Raw genomic sequence first — 18,629 nt, forward strand, 5'->3', positions numbered from 1 at the left:
ATCCTGACTTGGAAATATATCGTGTTCCTTCACTGTCAACTGGGTCAAAATCCTGGAATTCCCTCAGTGACAGCACTGTGTGTGTACCTACACCTCAGGGACTGTAGCAGTTCAAAGGCGGCAGTTCACCACCACCTTCTGAAGGACAATTAAGGATGGGCAATAAATGCTGGCCAGCCAGCGACACCCACATCCCGTGAAAAGAATAAATAAAAAATGACTTCCAGGTGGCATGGGGGGGCGGTGTAAGTATCGTGATGTATAATCCATTGTACTCGTGTTGGAGATGCTAAATGGACCAACAGATCTTTTCCTGCCCATAAATTTTGTACCTTTGTAGGAGATAATGTGAACTTACAATGTACAGGAAGTTCCTTGGGAAATGACTTAACATCCTATAGGGTGTGTGTCCATTGTCATACATCTGGTAGTGCTGGGGATGGTTAATTTTATATTTAGAAAGTAAAGGCTTACTGTATTTTGTTGACATGATGGGGAGGCTGAGATGTAGAATAAGAATACGTTGCAATAAACACACTTAGCAAATCAGTTGACACTAACCAAAAGAAAGGATAATGGATAAATTACAGGTTTATTCTAGCGTGTTCACAATGTGAATGGAACTACATTATTTATAAACACAGTGGTATTGGTTACAGGGAAATAAAGTGGTACATGTAATTTTAATGGCCAAACAGACATTTTTACAAATACCAAATGGCACTTTAAATTTAATACCCACTTAAAAACAAAACCGTATCAGGCAGCGTGAATAGAACTATCCACTATAATGAACTCAATTTAAATATTAGTAAGTCTTGCAATAGTGGTCGGCAAAAACGCAGTACGTACAAAATGATTACTTTTCCGACCAGATTCTAGGTCCTGGTAGATTTCTGCAGTTCACCAGTGATGTGAACCAGTTTCTGTGAAAAATGTAGTTTCTGGCAAATTCAGAATATGTTCCCACTGATTCAGGAAATTGGTCTCACGACTTTGGCAACAGGTCAGTGACCTTTCAGGTTTGCTGAGGGTTGCTTGCTTCTTGAGTTGCCTGAGAATCCTCTTGGTTTCGTCATTCACGTACCCACATTTTGTGTGAGCTGCAACCCAATTGTTCCTCTATGGGTTTCAAGGATTCAAGGAATGACAGTGCCACCTGCAGATAGTTTAGCAATGTGCCCAATAAACACAGGGAGAAAGAACTTCATCATAAAATCAGAGAATCCCTACAGGGCAGAAGGAGGCCATTCGGCCCATCGAGTCTACACCGACTCTCTGACAGAGCATCTTACCTCTCCCTTATCCTCTCCCCCACACTATCAAGTTTTGAAATTAGTGTCACAAGTAGGTTTACATTAACACTGCAATGAATTTACTTTGAAAATTCCCTAATCGCCGCACTCAAGTGCCTGTTCGGGTACACTGAGGGGAAATTTAGCATGGCCAATCCACCTAATCTGCATGTCTTTGGACATGCAGGGCGGCACGGTAGCACAGTGGTTAGCACTGCTGCTTCACAGCTCCAGGGACCTGGGTTCGCTTCCCGGCTTGGGTCACTGTCTGTGTGGAGTCTGCACATTCTCCTCGTGTCTGCGTGGGTTTCCTCTGGGTGCTCCGGTTTCCTCCCACAGTCCAAAGATGTGCGGGTTAGGTTGATTGGCTATGCTAAAATTGCCCCTTAGTGTCCTGAGATGCGTAGGTTAGAGGGATTAGCGGGTAAATGTGTAGGGATACGGGGGTAGGGCCTGAGTGGGATTGTGGTCGGTGCAGACTCGATAGGCCAGATGGCTTCTTTCTGCACTGTAGGGATTCTATGATTCTATGACTGCGGGAGGAAACCAGAGCACCCAGAGGAAACTCACGCAGACACGGAAAGAATATGCAGACTGCACACAGACAGTGACCCAAGCCGGGAATCAAACCTGGTCCCTGGCGCTGAGGCAGCAGTGCTAACCACTGTGCCACTGGGTTCATCATAGAATCCCTACAGTGCGACTGAAGCTGGGAATCGAACCCGGGTCCCAGAGAAAAGCAGTTTCTTGCATGTTATACAAAGCATACTGTACATAGAGAAGAAAAGGAGGGTGTAGAATGTAGTGTTATAGTCATAGCTCGGGTGTAGAGAAAGATCAGCTTAATATGTCCATTCAAAGGTCTTATGCCAGCAGAGAAGAAGCTGTTTTTGAGTCAGTTGGTACATGTCCTCAGACTTTTGTGTCCTTTTCCCAATGGAAGAAGATGGAACAGAGTACGTCTGTGGTGTATGGGGTCTTTGATTATGCTGGCTGCTTTTCCGAGGCAGCGTGAAGTGTAGATAGAACCAATGGATGGGAGGCTGGTTTGCATGATGGATTGGGCTTCGTTCATGACCCTATGTAGTTTCTTGCTGTCTTGGACAGAGCAGGAGCCATACCAAGTTGTGATACAACCAGAAAGGGTGCATTCTATGGTGCATCTGTAAAAGTTGGTGACAGTTGTAGCAGACATGCCAAATTTCCTTAGCAGCCTGAGAAAGTAGCGTCTTGGTGGGCCTTCTTAACTATAGTGTCAGCATAGAGGGACCAGGACAGGTTGTTGATGATCTAATACCCAGAAACCTGAAGCTCTCGACCATTTCCACTTCATCCCCATTGATGTAGACAGGGCTATGCCCTTCACTATGCTTCCTGAAGTCGATAACTATCTCCTTCGTCTTGCTGACATTGAGGGAGAGATTATTGTCATCGCACCAGTTCACCAGATTCTCTATCTTTTTCCTGTACTCCGTCTCATCATTGTTTGAGATCCGACCCACTATGGTAGCGTCATCAGCAAACTTGAAAATCATATTGGAGGGGAATTTGGCCACACAATCATAGGTGTACAAGTATAGTAAGGGGCTGAGGACACAGCCTTGTGGCACACCGGTGTTGAGGATAATTGTGGAGGAGGTGTCGTTGCCTATCCTTACTGATTGTGGTCTGTGGGTAAGTTCAGGATCCAGTCGCAGAGGGAGGCGCCGAGCCCTAGGCCATGGAGTTTGGAGATGAGTTTCATGGGAATAATGGTGTTGAAGGCTGAGCTGTAGTCAATAGGAGTCTAACATAAGTGTCTTTTTATCCAGGTGTTCCAGGGTTGAGTGTACGGCCAGGGAGATGGCATCTGCTGCGGACCTGTTGCGGTGGTAGGCAAACTGTAGAGGATCCAGGAAATCTGGGAGGCCGGAATTGATTCATGCCATGACTAACCTTTCGAAGCACTTGATAATGATGGATGTTGGAGCCGCTTGTTCACATTACTTCAATGGTCATTATATACCTATTTGTTGCTTTATTATGTACAACACATGCTTCACAACATAATCATTTTAAGCATTTCTATAATGAACATTGGTGGGGCATGGCCATGAGTAATCCATACAACATTCCTACAACTGTAGTCATCACAGCCAATATGTGGTCAGTTAAGAAAATGCACACAATTTAAGTTCACAAAGTTTATTTCATCTTCTGGAAAAGTTAATTGTTCTCTGTCTGTTTTAGGTTATTCTCACAATAACCAGAGAAATAGAAAAAAAAACAAAAGGAGAAAATGCTGGAAAATCTCAGCAGGTCTGGCAGCATCTGGAAGGAAAGAAAAGAGCTGACATTTTGAGTCCAAATGTCCCTTTGTCAGAAAAATAAAAACTTGTCCCCCAAATGCAGAAATATACTTGACCAACCATTCAGAGCAGAACATCTTATCGAATCAGTAGGGATGTCAAGTTATCAAAACAAGTCTCGATCATTGTTCCTCCTCAAAAAAAGATGAATAATTTACCTGACCACAGTCTCTCCACCCTATACAATAGTCCGCATCCTCTTTGTGGTCTTTGTTAACCTACACTGTGGGAAGCGGCACTCTCTCGGCATTCTTACTGTAAATGAAACCACTTTGGAATTTTAATTGCAGACAAAAGGTTTTTGAATTAAGTGAAGTCTACCAATTGCCTTTGGGTTGGTAGACACAAATCCGAGTCAAAGCCATGAGGAATGACCTAGAACAGGTCAATTTGGAGTTTAAGAAATAGCTTTCAGAAATAACTTCTCCTCCCGTAAGTCATCAAAAATATAAGGGTCTAACAAAGCAAGCGTTATTGTTTTAAAATGCGAGATTACTTGAATTGGTAATGCAACAATAATAAGAAAGAAGTAAGTAATTTGCTGCAGAATGTCACTTGACATGTATAATGCAAGACTATTATAACAATGTCAGAAAGAGGACAAGCCCACGTGAATAAACACTGTTGGGGATTTAGGACATTCAAATAGGCAGGGGATACGTAACAAAGATTAGTAATAAAAGGCAAATCTGCGATTGCAAGTACAAAAACCCAGTGTACAAACATAGTGCTATAAATATGGAACATTCTTCCACATAAGCAGTTGATGCTAGTTCAATAAATATTTTAAAATATGAGTTACATTTTTGCGAATCAAAGGGTATCAAGGGATATGGGATTAAGTTTAAGCTTTTTAAGTTTAAGTTTTATTTATTATTGTCACAACTAACATTAACACTGCATTGAGGTTACTGTGAAAATCCACGAGTCGCCACACTCTGGTGCCTGTTTGGGTACACTGAGGGAGATTTTAGCACGGCCAATGCACCTATCAGATTAAGGCAGGTAAACAGAGTTGGGATACAGATAAGCCATGATCCTATTAAATGGCAGAATGGGCTTGAGGAACTGAATGGTCTGCTTCTGTTCCCATGTGATTTTCTTTCTCTGCCTTCATCCTTTTGACAATTTTAGAAAACAAGAAGAAAAAACATACAACGTATTAAGATGGTTTCGAGCTATTTTATGAAAACTTAATGATGAAAGAGTGAACAAAAATTGCTCATTTCAATTATGAAGAAGGACTTGACTCTGTGTGATAAGATTAATATAAATATTCGACACAAGAGCCCAATTACCACAAGCAGTACTGAACTAGCAAAGCCCATTTTGCTCACACAACTGGACAGTTCAGCAACATTTCCTGTTCTAACTACTCAGAGGAAATTACTATGTGAGAAAAAAACCTTTTCACGCCGAGGGTGGTGGGAGTCTGGAACCCTCTGCCTGAAAGGATGATGGAGGCAAAGCCCCTCATAACATTTAAAAGGATGTAGAAGTGCACTTCTGATGACAAGGCATACAAGGCTAAGGGCCGAGTGCTGGTGAATGGGAATAGAACAGGTGGTTTGTCCTTGACCAGCACAGATGCGATGGGCCCAAGGGGCTTTTTCTGTGCTCTATATCTCTACTCAATCAGATCCTGTCTGATGTAATTCCCAGGACCACAACAGGAGCATTTCCAGCATTTTCTCTTCAGAATCACATAACTGTTAAGATTGCATTGAATTACTCTTCCCCAAAATATTGATCTCCAAAAGCACCGCCATCAGCCACAGCACAAACTTCTGCTCATGGTAAACAATGAGGAGGTACTAAGTTTTGGTAGAAATAATGAAGATATAATATAAAGAAAATGTTGCAGTTTTAAAGGAGGTTAGGAAGGGAGAGACCGGAGAGTATATGCACACAATCTGCAGGCGTCAGGGCAAGCTGAGAAGGCTATTAAAAAGCATTTGCTGTATCCTTGGCTTGAATAATAGAAGCCAAGTTGAGGTTTTACGGGAATGCCGCCATCTACAAGTTCTCCAAGTCCCACAAAATCCAGACTTAGAGGCGTATTGCCTTTCAACAATTAGGAAGCTTTGCGGAATGTTTAAAAGCACAGTTTAGACCTCAGCTGAATGTTCAATTCTAGAAAGGACATCAAGGCCTTGCAGAGAATGAAGAAGAAATTCATGAGAATGGTACCAAGGATGAGGGACAACATTTGTGTGGAGGGGCCGGAGAAGCTAGGGCTGTTCTCCCTAAGCTTGTGATCCCAAATAAACCTGCTGGAATTTAACCTGGTGTTGAGAGACTTCTTACTGTGTTCTCCTAAGGGCAGAGAAAGTTAAGTAGAGGTTTTGATAGAGACGTTCAAAATTCTGAACAGAATTGATAAGAGTAAAAAAAGAGGAAGTTTCCAGTGGCAGAAATGTCAGTAAATGATGGACACAGATTTAAGATGATTGGGAAAAAGAACTAGAGGTGACATAAATAGAACACTATTTATTTAGCCAGTTGTTAAGAGCTGGAGTGCACTGCCTTAAAGGAGGATAGGCTGGTAAGATACAGAAGAGAACTGGATAAATCATTGATGGAAGTGGGAGCTGTGCATTTTTCCCTTGGGTTTCTGTATTAACAGCAAGCTAATATAGGCAGATTCCAGAATGTTTACATGTCAATATGGTACATACAATCCTCCTAAAACATGATACGGTGTCAATTGTCAACTGAAGGACTAAGTGAGCCTAATATCTCAGTTGCGCTTCCTTGATATGCATCCAATTATCCTTTTCGAATTTACTATACCTGCTTTTCTAATTGAATCATTTAGGGATGTGAGCATCGCTGGCAGTCAGCAACTGCTGCCCATCCTAACTGCCTTTGATGTGATGGCGAGCCAGTTTCTTGAACTGCTGCAGCCGATGAGGTGCAGGTATTCACACAGTATGGTTAGGTAGGGAGTTGAAGGATTTTAAAGTGTCAACGATGAAAGAGCAGCGATACATTTCCAAGTCCGGATGCTGCGTGACTTGGAGAACTTGCAGATGATGGCATTCCCGTAAACCTGTGATCCTTGTCCTGGGTGATAGAGGTCATGAGTCTGGGAGGTGCCTTGACGAGTTTCTCCACTGCATCTTGTAGTCGGTGGTGTAGGGAGTGAATGTTTAGATGGTGGATGAAGTGCCAATCGAGCAGGCTGCTTTGTACTTGGTGGTCTTGCAGTGGGGGAATATGTTGAAGTGAAGATGACGATCACCCAAAAAATTGTGCGCTAAAAGCTCTGACTGCAGACTGGTACAGCTGCCCTCTCGTTCTGGCTCTGTTGTCAGCTCATCAGATTAGGGGTGGCCTTCCTGCACTGTTTGAGGAGCCCAAATGTGTGCTCTACGCAGACTTTGGTTATCCCATAGTGTTGGGCATATATCTGCAATATAAATGAGCATGTGTTAAGTAGAAGCGTTATCTGCCATGTGTGCCTTTGTCCCCTCGCAGCCAGCCTCTGAAGAGCTGTGCTGGTTTAAACAGAACATTGAATGGTGGTGAAGGTAGGTCTTGTACACTATGAATATCTCATAGTAGTTGCCAGGAATTCACACATAGACCTGCATGATTCAAAGGCAGTGATCATTCCCCAGCTGTACACTGATGGAGTGGTAGCCTTCCCCACTGACTAAGTCTGCTTGCTGGCTCGGAAGGTGCTTTAATGGTTACATATGCATGTAATTGATGACAGGTTGTACTTGTGGCAAAACTGCTGCCATTGCAGCAAAACCCTGTTCTGCTGAGTGCTGGCATCCATAGGGAATGTAATTGAAATAAATCCTTGTCCCTGCTTGATGCTGGTTTGTACTGCAGAATAAATTATGTGGCTGCTGTCATAGAATCACAGAATGGTTACAGCACCGAAGGAGGTGATGTGGCTTGTTGTGTCCTTGCCGGCTGTCTGCAAGAGCAATACACCTAGTCCCACTCACCGTCATTCCCCCATAGCCCTGCAGACTTTTCCTCTCCAGATAATTATCCAAATTCCCTTTAGAATGTTTACTTGAATCTGCCTTCACCACACACCCAGGCAGTGCATTCCAGACCCTAACCACTCACTGCGTAAAAATATTTTCCTTCATGTTGCTGTTACTTCTTTTACCAATCAACTTAAATTGGTGTGCGATGGTTCTCGACGCTGTGCCAAAGGGAACAGTTTCTCTCCATCGATTCTGTCCAGGTCCCTCACATTGAGCACCACCATCAAAGTTCCTTTCAAATTCTCTCTTCTTCAAGGAGAACAGTCGCAGCTTCTTCAATCTATCCACGTAACTGGAATTCCTAATCGCTGGTGAATCTTTCTGCACCTTCTCTGAACACCTTCGCACCCTTCCTAAAGTGTGGTGCCCAGAACCAGACACACACACAGTAAATAGGAGTAGGCCATTCAGCCCTTCGAGCCTGCTCCACTACACACTTTGACCAGGGCTGATCATCAAATTTCCTCCCCCCCCACCCATCCCGATTCCTTTAGCCCCAAGGGCTATATCTAATTTCTTCTTGAAATCACACAACACTAGTTTTATACAGGATCATCATAACCTTCTTGGTTTGGTATTCTTTACCTCTATTTGTAAAGCCCTGTATGCTTCATTAACTGCTTTCTCAAGCTGCGCTACCATCTACAATGATTTGTACGCATATCCCCAAGTCCCTCCCCTCCTGCACACGCTTTAGTATTTTACATCGCCTCGCCATGTTCTTCCTATCAAAATAAATTACTTCACACTCCTCTTAATTTAATTTCACCTGCTATTTATCCACCCATTCCACCAGCCTATGTTTGCTTGAAGTTGATCACTATGACACAAACATAGAAAACAGGAGCAGGTGTGGGTCATTCGGTCCTTCGAGCCTGCTCTGCCATTCAATATGATCATGGCTGATCCTCTATCTCAACCACACACTCCCAGCTCCCCCCATACCCCTTGACACCTTCAGAGTTCTGCTCACTATTCACAACACTTGCAAGTTTTGCAGCATCTACAAGTTTAGAAATTGTACCCTGTACGCCCATATCTAGGTGATTAATATAGATCAAGGAAAGCAGGGATCTTAACACTGACCCCTGGGGACCCCTCACTACATACCATCACCAGTCCAAAAAAGCAACCGTTCACCAGTAGCCCGGTTCCTCTCACTCAGCCAATTTCATATTCAAGCTGCAACAATGGGCTATTGATTCCACGAGCTCTAACGTTGCTGAGAAGCCTGTTATGTGGCACTTTATTAAATGGCTTCTGGAAGTCCACGTACACTATACCAACCATATTATCCTCAAGCTTCTCTGTTACCTCTTCAAAAACTCAAGTTAACACGATTTGCCCACAGTAAATCTGCACTAGCGTTTCTATCCAGATTTTCTCACGTGACTGTTATTTTTGTCCCGAGTTGTTTCTAGAAGCTTTCCCAGCCTTAAGCTCAAAATGATTGGCCCGCAGTAGCTTTTTGAACAAGGGTGTAACATTTGCAATTCTCCAGTCCTCTGGCACCACCCCTGTATTTAGAGGATTGGAAGATTATGGCCAGTGCTTCTGCAATTTCCAACATTGCTTCCCTCAGTATCCTCAGATGCATCTGGTCTGGCTCTGGTGGCTTATCGACTTCAAGCACAGCCAGCCTATATAACATTCTCACCTATATCAATTCTTAGCCCATCCAGTGTCATTAGTGCTACGTATTTCACTACGACTTGGAGACATCTTCTTCCTTGGTAAAAACAGATGCAAAGTAAGCATTTAGTACGTCAGCCATGTGCACTATACATGTGCTTCTTTTCGTCCCCAATCAGATGCACTGTTCTTTTTACCACCCTTATATATGGTTTATAGAAGAATTTTGCATTACTTTGATATTAGCTGCCAGTCTCTTCAAACCCTCGCTTGCTTTTCATTTCTTTTCAGTTCCCCCTTTGAACTTTCTAGAGTCAGCCTCTTTCTCACTTGTATTGACTACCTGAGTACACTTGTAATTTACGCTCTATCTTACTCTGTCACTTTCATCACCCTGGGAGTTTTGGATTTGTTGGTCTTACCTTTCCCCCTCATTGCAATGTACCTTGTGGCACGGTGGCACAGTGGTTAACACTGCTGCCCCACAGTGCCAGAGACCCGGGTTTGATCCCCAGCTTGGGTCACTGTTTGTGCAGAGTCTGCACGTTCTCCCCATCCTGCATGGGTTTTCTCCCAGTCCGAAAGACATGCTGGTTAGGTGCATTGGCCACGCTAAATTCTCCCTCAGTGTACCCAAACAGGTGCCGGAGTGTGGCGACTGGGGGATTTTCACAGTAACTTCATTGCAGTGTTAATGTAAGCTTACTTGCGACGAATAAATAATTTTTTTTGTCTGTACCCAAACTATCTCCCCTTTGAAGGCAACCCATTATTCTGTTACAATTTTGCCTTCTGATCTTTGATTCTATTAATCTGGGCTATTCTCACTGAAGTTTGCCCCCCTGCCCCCACCCCGATTAACTGTGTTTACTCTGGACTGATCCTTTGCCATAGGTAACAAAAACTTTAGGATGTGATGATCATATTCCCCTAACACTTGATCCACTCGACCTCCCTCGTTCCCTAGAACCAGCAGTTACCTGTTGCAAGCTGGAATGAGCCTGAGGCCAAAGGATTAAGTGTTGTAGTCACTTTGACATCCAGAGCAAAATGCATGGCCACCCGGGAGAGCAGGCTGCCTTTCTGGGACAGCCTCTATGGAGAATTGCAGTCTCCTGCTGCACTGCCACTCAAATAATGGCAGGCTTCTAAGACCATAAGACATAGGAGCAGAATTAGGCCACTCGGCCCATCGAGTCTGCTCTGCCATTCAATCATGGCTGATATTTTTCTCATCCCCATTCTCCTGCCTTTTCCCCATAACTCCTGATCCCCTAATTAATCAAGAACCTATCTATCTCTGTCTTAAAGACACTCAATGACCTGGCCTCCACAGCCGTCTGCGGCAAAGATTCACCACTCTCTGGCTGAAGAAATTCCTCATCTCTGTTTTAAAAGATTGTCCCTTTAGCCTGAGGTTATGCCCGCTGGTTCTAGTTTTTCCTACTAGTGGAAACATCCTCTCCACGTCCACTCTATCCGGGCCTTGCAGTATCCTGTAAGTTTCAATAAGAACCCCCCTCATCTTCTGAACTCCAACTGAGTACAAACCCAGAGTCCTCAGCCGTTCCTCATACGACAAGTTCTTCATTCCAGGGATCATTCTTGTGAACCTCGTCTGGACAGTTTCCAAGGTCAGCACATCCTTCCTTAGATACGGGGTGCAAAACTGCTCACAATACTCCAAAGGGGGTCTGACCAGAGCTTTATACAGCCTCAGAAGTGGGCCCAATAAGAAACATAGACAGACTTGCATTTCTATATCACCTTTCACAACCTCCAAACATCCCAAAGCACATTACAGCCAATTTGTACACAGCAAGCTCTGACAACAACAATGTGATAATTGTCAGATAACCTTTCTGTAAGGATGTATTTCTGCAGCACTCCTCAAAAGTGATTTGCTGAGGAATTTCCATACCCTATTGCTACTGCTGTTCCTCCAACTCCTTACAAGTGCCCAGCACGACTCCCATCTTGAATTGGGCTTTTTAAAGAGTGCAGAAGCAGAATCGTTGTACAATAAAGCACAGCCCAATGCAGTGACTCCTGAAGAACTCTAACCAGCTCTCTCTCATAGATACAAGGAGCTGAGAGCTTGCAGGCAAGTGCCTCTGTAAATACCACCCTCAAATGCCTTTTCAAGCCAATACTGCATACTAATTCTGCTCTTACAATTGAAAAAGACACACAGTACCTTCATTTAAATATATTCGCAAGGCTACTTCCTGCTTCAGGCTCAACTTTTGAGAGGTACTCGGTTTAAGATGGCAGCGGGCAAGATCAAAGCAGGACAGGGCTCTAAGTACAGAGTGTTTGGGCTCGCTGCTGCCCCTTTTCTTGCAGGTGGTTCAAACCCTTATTCCTCTGTTTAAATCAGCATGGATCAAGTCATTGGTTCTTTGGAAGAGGAGCTTGAAGGGTGAGGAGCCCAAACTGTAGAGCAAACATTTTAAAAAAAAACCTTTGTACAAACACAGATTTCAGAATTGGAGTCCGACGTTCCAAATGCTCTCTTTTCAAGTGGAAAATAATGTCAAACGTTGTTCACAGAGAACAGTACCTTTCTCACAATTTAAGGTACAGTTCCTTTACAATAATATATTTACGCCAAAATGTACTGGCACACTCAATAAAAGCACGTGTAGTTTACAATAGTAAACAGAGGCTAGAAATTGTCTTGGGAAAGAGATCCAAGCGGTTAGAAAAACCTGCTTTCCAGGATATCAATGAACTTTTGTCTCAGTTGAGTTCTGAATTGCTTAAACCACTCGATGACAACTCTCCGTCTTTGATTTTTCTCTTGCAGACTCATCGCCTTCTCTTTTTCTAAAATAGCAGGCAACTCCTTCCAGTCTTTAACAAAAATAAACGGCGCTTCCATGAGCTTCAGAAGACGCAGAGGGGCGTTCTGGAACGCCGACGAGTTGCCACATTGTCCTGGCGTCATGACATCTTCAACGACTGGGACAGAACCATAAGAGCAAGCTTCATAAATTCTGTAGCATTCAGTGTTTATCCCCACTGGGCACAGCGTGAGGTCACTTTGCAACAAAGCATCCTGATACTTCTTTAAACTTTCACTCGTTTCCTGAGGTAACCACCTACACAAGGAATAAAAACACAGATCGATAGTCACCCAAAGCTTTTTCAGTTCTTTGTACGTTTGTGTCAAAGACTGCTGTCAACAACTTGCCTCCATAAAGCCAGCAGCACACGTACCCAATACAAGCATTGCTGCATCAAAATTATATCTGGTAAAGGCACAACGCTGTACAATGTTAAAATAAAAATTGCAACTCGTCAGTAATTGTTCTCAGTTTAAAATACGGTCCATATAATACATTTGGTTGAGGTTAGTTTTCCTTGCAAGTGAGGGTACAGAGTCAAAACACTTCATGAGCTTATCTCTGAAGATCTTTCTGAATTTATCCATAATAAAACTGTTACTTTACACATGAAAAGTTGGCAATTCACAAAAGAAGTTACTCTGTTCTGATTGCATCTGTAGTGAAAATAGAAACAGGACTGGAACATTCAGCCTTCAAGCCCGCTCTGCCATTCTATTAGATCAAGGCTAATCAGTATCTTAATTTCCATATACCTGTCTTTGCTCCACACCCCTTGATACTCTTAATCAACCTCTGGCTTAAAAATTTCAATTGACCCTCCACAAGGAGAGAGAGGAAAAAAAGACTTGCATTTATAAAGAATCTTTCATAACTTCAGGATGTCCCCAAAACATTTTTCATATTTCTGAGGTGCAGTCACTGTTGTAATTTAGGAAATGCAGCAGCCAATTTGCACAGAGTCTTGCAAAGAGGGGTGACATAAAATAGCCTGGTTATCTGTTTCAGGCGTTGGTTGAGGGATAAATGTTGGCCAGGGCACATTCTCTCAGTACTGTACTGGATTTTCTGCCTAGGTCATGAGGTCAAAGTCTTGGGAGTGGAGCTTGGGCTGATCCTGCTATCAAACAAGAAAATCTACCTAATGTTGGCTGAATTTTCAGTGAGGTTAGTTAAGCATGGCTTGCCTTTCCATACAGGCACACAGGAGTTGGCCATTCAGCCTGCTTTGCTATCCAGGTAAACCATCTATAACATGTCTTCCAAGATCATTTAAAAGATGTTCTGTACTAAATAAAAATTTAAAAACCAGGTAAGGTTTCTTGTCTCTTTTTATAAAGAACTCCGCTACTCTGGTTCGACTGGTGTTGTAGGGCGAGAAGACTTTCAGTAGGAATTCAATAATAACAATATTTACAGAGAAGGCTATCTTCGGGTTTTTATTCTGATTTGCATTACTACATGGCAAACAGTCAACAGTTTTGTATTCTGTCTCACGCTGGGGATGGTGATCCAACAGCCAGTTTTCACACAGCAAAGATCCATAAGGAGAAGCCCAGTTAATCTATTTGGTGATATTGATTGAGGGATAAATGTTGGTCAGAATACTGGGAGGGGTCTTTGAATAGTATTTATATTTGGCCTGATGTTTGATCAAGGAACAGCACATTGACAAAGTAGCACCCTCTCAGTACTGGTACTGAATTTTCTGCCTAGGTCATGAGGTCAAAGTCTTGGGAGTGGAGCTTGGGCTGATCCTGCTATCAAACAAGAAAATCTACCCAATGTTGGTTGAATTTCAGTGAGGTTAGTTAAGCATGGCTTGCCTTTCCATACAGGCACACAGGAGTTGGCCATTCAGCCCATTGAGCCTGCTTTGCTATCCAGGTAAACCATCTATAACATGTCTTCCAAGATCATTTAAAAGATGTTCTGTACTAAAAAAAAATTTAAAAACCAGGTAAGGTTTCTTGTCTCTTTTTATAAAGATCGGGTTACACCAGTCATTTTTTTTAGCCCTTTAAAATCTCTTCTGAATTTAGCAAACTTACAAAAACAATTTTTACTAATTTCAGTCCCCATCACCTTTAAGGCATGAGTACATGTTGTCTATTTACAGAGTATTTAAACTTTTAATGGTATGCATTATTGCACGCTAACTTCTGCTCTGCCTTGCTGAAACCCTGATATGCAATTTGCGCAAATGTTCCCCTTTTTCCTGAATAAAGATAGATAGAAACATAGAAACTAGAAGCAGGAGTAGGCCATTCAGCCCTTCAAACCTGCCTCCGCCATTCATTATTTGCCATTTCTTTGTACCCAAATTGCAGCTTTCGGAACTTTTAAGTAGACCAATATTGTCTTTTATTTTCTGGCGGCACAGTGGCTAGCACTGCTGCTTCACAGCTCCAGGGACCTGGGTTCGATTCCCGGCCTGGGTCACTGTCTGTGTGGAGTTTGCACATTCTCCTCGTGTCTGCGTGGGTTTCCTCCGGGTGCTCCGGTTTCCTCCCACCGTCCAAAGATGTGCAGGTTAGGTTGATTGGCCATGCTAAAATTGCCCTTAGTGTCCTGGGATGCGTAGGTTAGAGGGATTAGTGGGTAAAATATGTAGGGATATGGGGGTAGGGCCTGGGTGGGATTGTGGTCGGTGCAGACTTGATGGGCCGAATGGCCTCTTTCTGTGCTGTAGGGTTTCTAAGATTTCTAAGATTTATTTTGGTTGCCTTGTATCTATGTATATGCAAAAATGTTTTGTTCCCCAAGTGTCCAATGATGACTGTGGTTCAGGCAGCGCTATTAGCTCTGACAAAGGGTCATTCAGACTCGAAACGTTGGCTCTATTCTCTCTGGTAGTCATGATGTGGAGATGCCGGCGTTGGACTGGGGTAAACACAGTAAGAAGTTTAACAACACCAGGTTAAAGTCCAACAGGTTTATTTGGTAGCAAAAGCCACAGGCGCTTTTGCTACCAAATAAACCTGTTGGACTTTAACCTGGTGTTGTTAAACTTCTTACTCTATTCTCTCTACACAGATGCTGTCAGACCTGCTGAGATTTCCCAGCATTTTCCGTTTGCCTTTCAGATTCCAGCACCTGCAGCATTTTGCCTTTATCTTCGCGCCACCTCTGACTGACCTGCGATGTTCGCAGGGCTGTGGAAAAATAAAGTGGGAGAAGTGACAGCGACTCGACCGATGGGAACGGACAAGAAAGCAATGACCTAGACAGTGCCATCCTATACCTGCACCACTAAAAATGCATAACAAACACACAGAAATTCAAATAGTTCGCAACCTAATCAGTATACAGTGTTATCAGGCACTCCTTCAATCTACACCATCCTCATCAGAGGAGTTCAGATGATAACAATAGACAAGCTTACCACCATTCTGGTAGCAGCTTCAGAACTTAGGAATAAAAGGGCAGGAGTTTCCAAATCATTGAGCCTGTTGCTGATCTACATTTCGAGACCATTTACCTGACTTTTCCTAATATCCCTGGGTACCCATGCTGTCAAAAATCTATCAATCTCGGTCCCGAAAGCTTCAACTGATCCAGCATCTACAGGCTTTAAGTTTAGGATTTGCACTTGCAAGGTGACCTGCAGCTCAGACGCAGTCTTTACCCAATATCCCCAGGCTGGCAGTGGGAAGGAGTACTTGCGGATTTGGCTTCTAAATAGCCTGGTTCTAATTTTAAAATTGTGCCCTGTTGTTCTGGATTCCCACACCAGAGGAAATAGTTTCTCTTTGCACCCACAGGGACTGCAGCGGTTCAAGGACAGCAGTTCACCACCGCCTGCTCAAGGGCAATTAGAGACAGGCAATGAATGCTGGCCTAGCCAGCGACGCCCACATCCCAAGAATGAATTAAAAAAAGGAATCTTTCCATCATCTGCACCAACTCAATTTGACAATTCTGTCATTCTCTCCCAGCCTCAGTCCTAACAAAGCCACAGGTATTTGAAGTGAGCGCTATTAATAAAAAAGCGTTTGATCTTCAAATATCTTTTCCCAAAAGAGAAATTGGTTGGTGAGAAATAAACCGCGTTCCCTTATCTCACAGCAGGAGCACACACTCCAGCACTCAGCAGCACTTCACTCCAGTCAGATCAGCATGATGCCGCCATGGTATTGCTTCACCTGACCGTCAGTCAGAGTGGCGCTGGGCATGACTGGGTGAGAAGGGGAAAGGAGAGTAGGGAAAGCACTGTTGGAAGCGGGAGGTATGACTCATCTCCAGTGGTGAGCAGAAAACTGGCAAACACAAAGCAACATGGCCTGGGGAATGATCGAAGCAGGTCGTCTATAAAGGCGTACTGTTTAGGGAGGTACTCCTGAGGACAGGAAATGCGGAGGACTTGCGTGTGTTTATTGTGGGGATTATAGTATATTTTTAGAATTTTTATAACGCCTCTGGTTAAATTTACATCAATAGGGTGGGGAGATATCGTTGATTGGTTCCATAGTCACTTAATTCATTTCAGGAACCTAGTTGGTCAGGGTTTCTTCTGGTTAACTAGTGACTCCTAGCGCTGTAAAGTTTATGCGCGGATGTCAGACGTTTAAAAAATATATATATGTGCATTGTTCTTGCCAACTCCCCAGCTGCTTTCAGTATGTTCTGAAAAAGAGACATACGGACTCGAAACATTAACTGTTTCCCTCTCAAATGATGTTGCCAGGCCTGCTGCATTTATCCAGCCATTTTCCGTTGTTATTCATGTTAACACTATTTGTTGGCTATCAGTCTCCCTGCTGCTGGTTGGCCTCAGGAACCAGTCGAATACAGTGATGTGGAGTTGCTGGAGCTGCTCCGGTTTCCTCCCACAGTCCAAAGATGTGCAGGTTAGGCTGATTGGCCATGCTAAACTGATGCTAGTGTCAGGGGATTAGCAGGGTAAGTATGTGGGGTTACAGGAACAGGGCCTGGGTGGGATTGTGGATGGTGCAGACACAATGGGCCGAACGGCCTCCTTCTGCACTGTAGGGATTCTATGGGATTTGTAGGGACTTCCCGAGGACTCGGTGAAATAATCTCCCTGGAGGGTGAAAAAGAGAGAAAAATACAAGGGAGGGAGGGGAAAGAAGAGGACGAAAAAAAAAGGCAAGCCGGCTGTTTTGTGTAAGTTAATCGTAGTTAGCGTTAGGCATACAAAAATAGCTGACAAGATGTCCACCCCCGAAGACTTATTTCCAATGACGAACACCCCAGCTGCTATGGCTTTCAGCGTTGAGTCATCCACTTTGGGAGGAAGAGGAGTAGAGTGGGAAGCTGGCTACTGCTGTGATACTAGGGTGCATTCTATTTGGACTCATGCGGTGAGCAAGTGTCATTATAGTGCTGTTTGACCTCCTGAGTATTTGCAGCATTTTCTGTTTAGATAAACCCCTTGTTGATTTGATTCTTAATTCTGCCGAGTAACTGCTCCTGTAATAAATTTCTGGACATCACTCTCTCTCAACAATTTGATTTGTTGTAACTTATTGTCGCAAATCAACTCGTCCAATTGATTTGCATATTTTGCCCTTGCTGGTGAGGCAGCAGGGGCTTGCAATCATGTAATTTCCTTGTATGATTAAGTAACAGAGAAATTTGGCTAGGATAGCACAGGTCTCTAAAATGTTCCCGAGAATCGCACATTCAAATCAGTCAGTCAATAAAAAAATTGGAGGAGGGGAAGCTTGTATGCTCAGAGAATTTTTATTTTAAATTAACGGTGGCACAATGGTTAGCACTGCTGCCTCACAGGTTCAATTCCGGCCTCGGGTCACTGTCTGTGTGGAGTTTGCACATTCTCCCCATGTCTGCGTGGGTTTCCTTCAGGTGCTCCGGTTTCCTCCCACAGTCCAAAGATGTGCGGGGTTAGGTTGATTGGCCATGCCAAATTGACCCTGGTGTCAGGGGATTAGCAGGGTAAATATGTGGGGTTACAGGAATAGGGCCTGGGTGGGATTGTGGTCGATGCAGACTCGATGGGCCAAATGGCCTCCTTCTGCACTGTAGGGATTCTAACACCAACTTTGAGCCAGTTGAACACTTAAATAGGGCAAGATTGCTGCTAAAACTTACTTGGCCGATTTGCATTGGACATGATCTGTGAACTGATTGCGTATGTACTGCATTATTTTTAATCACATTTAAATTAATTCAGTTGGCATGCACTTAAAATGTTACTGGAGCTGCATTTATCTTTTATCTGTGGTTTGTCTGGCCTGTCTCATGACTATCCACATCAGGGAAATGGTCCTCAAATTGCTACTATAGTAATTACCTTGTTTCTTAAAAGCATTATTAAAACACTTTACATAATGCACTTCTGTATTAGGATTATAATAAAGTGCTGTCATTTAGAAGCAGGGTTCTGTGATTGCATATCGGAGGGGGTGATGGGGGGGGGGGGGGGGGGGGGGGGGAGATTGTGGATTAGTGTTAATGTCACTGGGCTAGTAATCCAGAGGCCCAGACTAATGTTCTGGGGCCACTGTGGCA

At 43.5% G+C, this 18,629-nt stretch overlaps 1 protein-coding gene across 9 annotated transcripts in view; it reads right to left on the minus strand.

Moving 5' to 3' along the window:
• Positions 1-571: 571 nt before the first annotated feature.
• rxylt1 (ribitol xylosyltransferase 1) overlaps positions 572-18,629 on the minus strand; it is a 44,082-nt gene continuing 26,024 nt past the window's right edge. For 5 of the 9 annotated variants that reach the window (XM_078219681.1, XM_078219683.1, XM_078219682.1 and 2 more), the window contains one exon: positions 572-12,389. In XM_078219681.1, the coding sequence (XP_078075807.1) occupies positions 11,987-12,389 (403 nt within the window). In that variant the 3' untranslated portion in view covers positions 572-11,986. The remainder of the gene's footprint in view (positions 12,390-18,629) is intronic. The other 4 variants (XR_013498713.1, XR_013498712.1, XR_013498714.1 and 1 more) reach the window with 3 other exon arrangements.

Source organism: Mustelus asterias, chromosome 9, assembly GCF_964213995.1.
Source record: "Mustelus asterias chromosome 9, sMusAst1.hap1.1, whole genome shotgun sequence".
Lineage (NCBI taxonomy): Eukaryota > Metazoa > Chordata > Chondrichthyes > Carcharhiniformes > Triakidae > Mustelus > Mustelus asterias.